Raw genomic sequence first — 8,128 nt, 5'->3', positions numbered from 1 at the left:
CTCCTCATGCACAGTGGAAGCAAATCAGAGCACCTCCTCATCAGCACCAGATCACTCTGCCTTCTACCTGGCTCATGCCACTCCCAGGGTGCTCCTCACCCATCCTTCGAGTGCATCACAATGCCCACATGATGCTCCTCTCCAAACCCATGACTGCATCATAAGTGACCTGACCACCTACAGCCCAGCACTTACAACTCCTGCTGCAGCTACCTCTGGCCTACCTCTCTTCTGAGCCCCACACATCTTCACAGCAACACCGCACACTCCATGCCCTTCCTCTGCCTGACAGGCCCCATAGCCCTCCCACCTAGATTTACTGGACGCCTGCATACTCAGGGATGTGAAGAAACATCTTTGTATTGAAGCTCAAGGCATCCAGGCAGGCTTTGGACTTAGTGGCATCAGGGAAATGTTCTTGGTGGTAGCTCAGTGTTGCCTTTGGGTTCTGTGCTCAGGTTTTATTTAGGGCCCTGAGTTTTGGCACAGAGCATCATCTTTGAGTGGGGATGATTACTAAGAAGGGTCCAGCACCTCAAGGCGAGCGAAGAAGGCTTAGGCTTAACTTCAAGCCCAGGGTAAGGGTTTGGGAAAGTGGGCAGACATGGGGGGCTTCAGCACTGGACTTGCCATTTGGCCTTAGCAAAAAGGAACAAGGCAAGACGGAAGGGTAGTGATGCTAGTTTTGCACCTAGTCTTTGGGTATGGTCCTCCCAGACGGACTCTCCCAGGCTGCCTCTCTCTTGGCAGCCTTGGATGCTTTCTGTCATTTATGTGCATCGTTACATACATTTGTAGCATTGGACTGTAAGACCTGGTCATCCATGCAAGGGTTCTTCAATGTTCACATTTCCATAAACAGCAAAACTTATGTATGTTTATCCACACAACTTTACCAAGTGGGAGGGGAAAAAAAAAAAAAAAAAAGCTTATCAGGACTATGCAAAGGACTCCATTCCAACTCTTTCCTGGTTTTCCATCACTTCTCCTTGCTTTGTCCTGTCTCTCCATCACAGTTGTATTCACATACCATTCTTCTGACCTTGAATAAATCCACGTGAGAGGTGTTTTGATGGAACTCTATTTACTTGGGAGTCCTTGGAGGCTTTTTCTCTGGGGAATCCATGGAGAATAATTTTTTTTCTCCTCAAATTTATGGTGATGCTGCTGGAAATGAGGAAAACAGAGGTGACACCAAGTACCTGAAAAGAGGTCTCAGAATGGTGAAGCCAGAAGATTAAAGTGCAAGGGAAGGGTTTGTAGAGAGGAAGGATAGAGAAGACCACAATTAAGAAAAGATTCCAAGAACGGATTTCCCAGCAGTTTCTCAATATGATATTCCTAGAATTTAGCTCATAACAGGTTGTTAGAAGCCAATAGTTGCTGTAGCTAGTAGGCAATAGAAGCTGCCAAAGCAAATGATGACTAGTTCCCCTAGTTGCCATTTGCGTCGGTTTCCATTACTGGTGGTTTCTGACAGCGCCATATACCCAGAAGCACTTACGCTTCCAGATACCTTCTTGGTAATGTGAAAAACAATAAAAAATAAAAAATGCAGCTTCACTTCTGGGAGATGTGCGGGAGGCATGCCACGGTGTGGTGATGGGGTATTTCACTCCCTCTTTTCACTGAGAGTTTACACAGCAGCTCTCTAAAGCTAAAGATTCCTGATTTCTCCCAAGGGTTTGGATTGTGCCCAGTGAAGGAGCAGGAAAAACACTCCAGGCATTTCCATTTTGCTGTCTTCCCCTCCCCAACTCCTCCTATTTCCCTGTAGCCTTTTAACATAGGTGGTGCAAAATGTGTTCTGCTCTATTGTGTGTGTTAATGTAATGTCCTTCCTCCAGGGAATGTGAGATAAAGGAGTAAGGAAAGGACATGTACAGACAGCATATTGTGCCCTGCAATTCTCTCTGAATGATCTGCTCCAAGTTATGTGCAATGAGCAACATTTTTTGAGTTAGATTTGACATGGAGAATATAAGAAAGCTTCATTTAAACTATGTAGGAAGTAGCATATTTCTAGGCAGGATGTGGGTAAGGTTTTTGCCATGCTTTCATCCTTCATAGCTGGGAAGGGGATCCTGTTTTCACACAAGAGCTGCCAGGCTGCACAGGGCTTTACACGGGCCACCAGCTTTACTTTGCTCTGGAGCTGGGGTGGGATCAGTTTATCAGCCCAGGCAGGGATCCTCCAGTTGGGTCCTCTCTGAGATTTTCTGGGGATGAACTGGAGAGCAGAAAGCAGTGCCACTGTGCCCAGGTCACCTCTGCAAGTGCTGGCTTGGAGACCTTTCCAAAGTGGTCATTACATGCACAGCCCAGAATGAAGACCTCTTAGGACTTCACTCTGTAGCTACCTGCTCTCCCGCATGCCCCTTTCCAGCCCCTCCACTGCTGCCCTATGCCCCTTGCGGTCTCACCCCACCAATGACAGGATCACACCAACTCAGAAAGACCGTTTATTTGCGCAGGAAAAGGCCATTTGTGTTTTTGCGGAGGGCTCTGCGCAGCTGGCGATTCTGCAGTTCTTGGCTGCGGAGGTTGCCCAGCACCAACATCCTGTGCGAATCAGGAGAAAGAGGTTGAACCACTCTGGATATCTAGGCACCCGCTGAGAATTTGAGGGTGCATCCTAGCCCCCCAGCCCATCTCCATGGAAGGCTGTTTGAGGACAGGGCAAGCTCCAATGCCACTTGTGTGCCCTGGGACTGGGCTCTATCTACCGTTGAGCCTCTTCCTGCTCCTTCAGCCTCTGCCGGTTCAGCTGGACCTTGTCCTTCCAGCCGTCCCGAATCACTTTGTAGGATGCCGTGAGCTGCACATTCAGCTTGGCTCGCGGCGACAGATCCCTGCAGGGGGAGCGACCAAGTCCCTTTGCCACTCTGATGGCTCCTTCCCTCCCTGGCCCCATCCCCTCACAGCAGAGGAAACCAGGGGCTCTTGGAGGCCATGCCCAGAGCAGAGGGATTTGCGGGCCAGTATCCACACGCCATCCTGGTCCAGCACGGTCCAAGGACCTGGCTTGACGCAGCAACCCCATGGACACTCACGGTTTGGCTGGCTGGCCTGTGGCTGGAGAGCAGCGCTGCTCCACACGGAGCTGCTTGTTCAGAATTTCTATCTGTTTGGCAAGGGCAAGAAGAGCAAACGGTTTGAGGGTGGCAGGGGGAATGAGGGAGACAGCGCTGGCTCCCTGGCAGGGGCCCTGGCTGCCTGCGAGGCCCCGCCACCCTGCAGGTGGGATATGGCCCTTTTCCCCAGGGCTGTCCTACGCATCCGCTACCTTTTTGCACTGCCGGCTACACTTGTCCTTCATTGCCTGCAGCTCCTCCAGGATTTCATGGTCCGCCTTCGCCTTCTCTTGGAAAAGGGAGAGGCGGGCGGCTCTCGCAGGGTGCTGCGGGGCAGGGAGGGCTGTTTCCTGGAGGAGCACAGGAAGGAACAGGATAGACTTCATTTGGCGAGGGATCTCGTGGCACTTGGGAGCCTTGCTGGCTTGTGCTCTTCACCCTTTCTCCAGCCCCTGCTCCTGAGCCTCCCAGACAGCTGGGCTGCTGCCAGCATGATGCAAAGCTGCTCTCTTATGCCTTAAGTGAGCAGACTCAGCAAAGCAGCCCCAGGTGTCCAACCCCATCCAAGCCAACCAGCATCATCTCGGGAAGGGCAAAGCCCCAGGAGAGTTTCTACAGGCGTGTGGTGAGAGCCGACTGAAAAGGCTGATGCAAAAGTAGAGCCAAGCATGCAGGCTCTGGGGCCGGATCCCCCTGGGGACGCTGAATGTCCTAGTGATCCCACCCTGCGGGCCCATGGCACAGGGAGTCTCGCCAGAGTGTGCTTTGCTGCTAGCGGGAGAGATGCGAGTGTTACCCAGGGCCCCATCACGCACCTGCGCTGCAGTGCCTGGAGCGGCACTGGCAGGGCCAGTGCGAGGTGCAGCTGGGGGATGAGGCACGTGCTGCACCTGGGCCTCCTTTTCCCATGAGGGCACCAAGAACTGCCCCGATAGGTCTGTGAAGGTCCTGAGAAGACAGCATGGACTGAATTAGGAGGAGGTCAGGAGGTGTTTGCTCCCGCGAGCCTCACGATGGGATTCCTGAAACCTCCTGGGACTTGTTGCTGGAGCAGTAACTCCGCACTGGGCATTTGCATTCTGCTCCCCTAAAGCTCATGACCCTGGAGGAAAAGGAAGGGGATGGGAGGCTCCTGGGCAGAGTGACTCAATTTTGCCACCCAGTGAGACAGCAGCTGTGGCTGGGAGCCGTGTGTCAGGAGGCATTGGGAGACCTTCGGGCCAGCACGTCCCAAGGGGCCCTCTCTGTGGCACAGCTCCAAGGGTGGCCCTCATCCCTCCTGCCCAGGTTCTGTCTCACCTGGCAGAAGGTGGCTTCTCCAAGCCTGGCTGCCTGCTGCGTGCACCCCAGCTGGGCAGCAAGGGGAGGCAAACCTGCCTGCCATGCTGCAGGAGTGCGCCAGGATGCTGCTCTGTAAGCAAGAAACACAGGAGCTCTTCAGCACTGCTGCTGTGCAGCAGGCTTGGACCTGGCTGCTGCCAGCCAGGGAGGTGGCAGAGGGCCCCAAGCTGGTGAGGAGGCAGCTTTGGTCTTACGCTTGCTGGGCCTGGTGCTCCCGAGCTCTTTCCCCTTTTTCTTCCCGCCTGGGGAGCTAGCGGGGGCAGCCTTTGCTTTTGGGCTGCATTCCACCCTGACCTGAAACCTGGAAAGCAGAGGGAAGGCAGGTTGGAGGATAAGTCTCTTTCTCCCCTTGGCACCTTGTGGCCACTAATGTTCCTGGCTGCCCACGGAGGTCTCCTTGCCAGCCATCTACTTGTGTCCCTGCTGCTTCTCTGGGGAGATTTGGCAGTTTCCTCCAAGGGCAGCAAACCTGGCCTAAGTGGTGATGACATCTTCCGAGCTCCATGCTGAGCACTGAGCTCCAGTAGCGAGTACTCTCGAGCAGGAACAGGGAAGCTGTGCTCCGGGCACACACTCACCTTGGGAAGACATAGATACGCCGAGACGGGATTACTGGGATGTTGGCCGGCGGAGTGGGGACCACCAGTTCCTTGAGCCACGGTCTCTGCAATGTTGATACACATGGTGGGAGGTTGGCAGGGGAGCTTGGTGCCTGCTGCCCAAGGCAGCAGCCCTTGGTCCTGCTTCAAGGGGAGCCTGCCACCCCAAGTCTTCTTGCCAACCCTGTGCCATGCACCTTAGCCCCTTGTTCTGGTGTGCACAGCCTGCCTGGCAAGGGCAAGGGGAGAGGGTCTAATAGCCATGCCAGGCTGTAAGGAGAAGACTCAAGGAGTTTGGGGGCTGCTCTCTCTGTGAGAGGAGAATTTGGTGGGGCCAAGCACTGTGGCAGGGGTTGGATTATCCCACAAGGCCCCAGCAGGCCAAGAGAGGCCAGGTGGCACCTCCTTTTGCAGGATGCCCACTGAAATGGCTGTGGACCTAGCAAGCTGAGGGACTTACACTGCGCAGGGCTGCAATGAGGCTTGCGGTGGTCTCCAGCTGCTGGATGCAGCTGCCAAAAAACTTCATTCTTATTACATCTCCCTCGCGGCCCAGGACCCCGACGTCCTTGAAGATAAAGGAGACATTCTCCTGATACTTCAAGTGGGATGAGAACAGGATGATGGTCTCATCCACACAGTCTTCCACCACAGGCCGTGGCAGGGAGATGGCCTGACTCAGATGCCTGAAGTCCAAGGGCTCGATCTTGATGTTCTCTGCAAGGAAGAGGAGCAGGGTCAGCGCTGCAGCAAAGTGGGTAGCTGGAGCCAGGTGTTAGGGCAGCTGAGGGAAGAGCGCCCATCTTTATGGTGCCGTCTTTGCAACCCCATCCTGTAGAGGAGCACCCACTCACTGCCCACCAGAGGGGACAAGGGAAATGGAGGGTGGCCCAGTGCTGCCAACTCACCGGGGATAGTCACTTTGGGGCGTTTCAGCCACTGTTGCCAGGCAGGGTTCGTGGCCAGCTTGAAGATGGGTCTTCGGACCATCAGCACTTTTTCTGGCCCCAGCCACAGTGGCTCTTGCACCACACAGAAGGTGCCAAGCCCCGTAATCAGCACACCCTGCAGAGGCAAAAGACAAGGTAAAGGCATCAGCCTTCTGGAGATGGCCCAAGTGACGGGTGCCAGCGTGTGGGGCTGCTGTCCCTCCTCCTGATGTTGCTGCTGCTGAGCAACTGTGGGGCAAGAGGGAGTCCTTGGGAGAGCTTTGGAGGAGAGTCACTTTTCCAGGATTTTGTCCTTGGCCTGATCCAAGAATTTCCCAACATCCCAGAACTTGAGAAGATGCCAGAGTTCACTGAAGACATAAAAGTAGGAAAATATCTCCATCTCTCAGCTTGGTCTCCTCCCTTTTGTCACCATGGGGCAAAGAGCAGGCCGCCGAGGTGCCCCATAGTTTCCCCTGCAGAACTGCACACGGTCTCTCTGCCAGCTTGCTGAGGAGCTGCTCAGGTGGCAGGGTGCTGCTGTGGCTCAGGGGCCAGGATTGCTCCCTGGGTGCCCAGACTCCCTGGCCAAGCGAGCTTCCCGACAAGGGGAGGGGAGCAGGAGAGCAGCCCACCTTGTTCAGCATCATCTGCTGCAGGATGTAATTGGACACTGCGTCCCAAATCGCCACAATCTCTGCAGAGCAAGGGAAAGAGACGTCAGCCCCTGTCAACCTGCTGATGGCTGATCTGCAAGCTGCCCAGCCCAGGGTGACACATGCAGATGTACGCAAACCCTCCAAGATGCCCCAGTCCCAGCCCTCGAGGGGTCCTCAGCCCCCATTTTTAGTCTGCCAGGCTTCCGCAGAGCCCAGGGCCAGTGTGGAGCAGGGAGAGGGACAGGGGGGTAGGACCAAGGACTGTGGGCACCTGACCCCTGGGGAAGCAGCTCCCCAAGGCCTCACCCTCCATGGAGACTTTCAGGAGCGTGGGGTAGAGGAGTCTCATCTCCGGACGGAGGGTCTCAGTCCAGGAGCCCTGCATCTTGCTCGGCCCCTCGCCCTCGCCTCTCCTCTCCAGCAAGGCGCACAGGTCTCTTGCAGCCTCCTGGCCCCAAACCTCTCTGCACCGCGCTCGCCTCGCCTCCCGTTCGCGCTTCTCGCCACACAGCGGCTGCACAGGGGGGCAGTGGGGAGCACCACGAGCAATGGCCAGCAACAACCAGGCCTTGCAGAGAAGTGCAGCTGCTGCGGCACCGGTGCGGACATCTTATAGGAATATGTCCTTGTGATGAGACAAGGCCTGCTATGAGCTCAGCCCATGCCATTGGGGGAGTGTCCCAAGCGGGCCTGTGAAGCCCGCGGCTGGAGCTGGAGGGTCAGCCGCTCTCCATCCTTCTGCCTCCCTGGCACGGCCATGGCCAGGGCCGCGGGCACACGGGGCTGGCACATGGGCACCGTTCCCGTGGGCAGCACTCCCTGACACCCCTCTGGCCATGCTCGTCGGCAGCGCCTGGGCCAGAGCACCCTGGCACTGGGGGCGCTGGGGCTGCCCCCTTGGTTCCATCACGGAGCTCCCCTCCTCCCTGCGGGTGCTGCTGCAGGGCGCCCGCGAGGGCAGCGAGTGCCTGAGGAGATGCTGGAGGCGTCACGGATGGGCACCTTGATTGCTGGGTCCTCCTTGTGCCACAGAGCCCTGTCCCGTGTATCACAGTTTAGCTTCTGTTTTTTCATATTTTTCCTCCCTTTTTGCTTATTTTCATTTTTATTTCCTTTTTTTTTCATTTTTTTCGCGTTGTTGTCTTTTTTGTTTTCACCTTTTCAAGGCTTTCTTTTTCCTTTCATTTCCAGCTCCCTCTTTTATCTTTTTTTCTTTTGTTATCACTCCTTTTATTCTTTATTTCCCTATTTCTCCCTTTTTGGATTTTTTCGTTGTTTTTTTCCTTTTTAGCTGTATCCTTTTTTCCGCCTCTCTTATTTTTTCCTTCATTCTTTGCCCCCTTTTACCTTTTTCTTTCCCCCTCTCTTTCAGTTTTTTCTTTTGTTCCCCCTTTAATTATTTTTCATGTTTTTTCCCTCTTTTTGTCTTTTCCTTCATTTTTCCTTTTTTTCGCTTTTTCATTCATTCTCCCCCTTTCAGCTTTTCTCTTTCCTTCTCCCTCTACTTTTCAGCCTTTTTATTCCAT

The 8,128-nt window shown here is 54.7% G+C and overlaps 1 protein-coding gene across 1 annotated transcript; it reads right to left on the bottom strand.

Moving 5' to 3' along the window:
• Nucleotides 1-2,462: 2,462 nt before the first annotated feature.
• On the bottom strand, nt 2,463-6,987 carry LOC148593070 (coiled-coil domain-containing protein 81-like). Its single transcript, XM_088532574.1, has 10 exons — nt 6,909-6,987; nt 6,579-6,640; nt 5,923-6,079; nt 5,475-5,731; nt 4,994-5,079; nt 4,710-4,716; nt 3,287-3,424; nt 3,054-3,124; nt 2,727-2,852; nt 2,463-2,562 (listed from the first exon to the last, which is right to left on the bottom strand). The coding sequence occupies exons 1-10, from the start codon at nt 6,985-6,987 to the stop codon at nt 2,463-2,465; spliced, it is 1,083 nt and encodes a 360-aa protein (XP_088388700.1).
• Nucleotides 6,988-8,128: the final 1,141 nt, after the last annotated feature.

Source organism: Tinamus guttatus, unplaced genomic scaffold, assembly GCF_059628265.1.
Source record: "Tinamus guttatus ecotype Peru unplaced genomic scaffold, ASM5962826v1 Tinamus_guttatus_pri_ptg000460l, whole genome shotgun sequence".
In the NCBI taxonomy this organism is placed as follows: Eukaryota; Metazoa; Chordata; class Aves; order Tinamiformes; family Tinamidae; genus Tinamus; species Tinamus guttatus.
This window is presented reverse-complemented; position numbering and strand designations above follow the sequence as displayed.

Excerpts from the sequence above, each read along its gene's own strand:
- LOC148593070 (XM_088532574.1), bottom strand. The coding sequence starts at position 6,987 with ATGCAGGGCTCCTGGACTGAGACCCTCCGTCCGGAGATGAGACTCCTC. Across the intron at positions 5,732-5,922 it reads CCCCAAAGTGACTATCCCCG|AGAACATCAAGATCGAGCCC; the intron begins GTGAGTTGGCAG and ends TCTTCCTTGCAG. Across the intron at positions 3,125-3,286 it reads GTAGCCGGCAGTGCAAAAAG|ATAGAAATTCTGAACAAGCA; the intron begins GTAGCGGATGCG and ends CTTGCCAAACAG.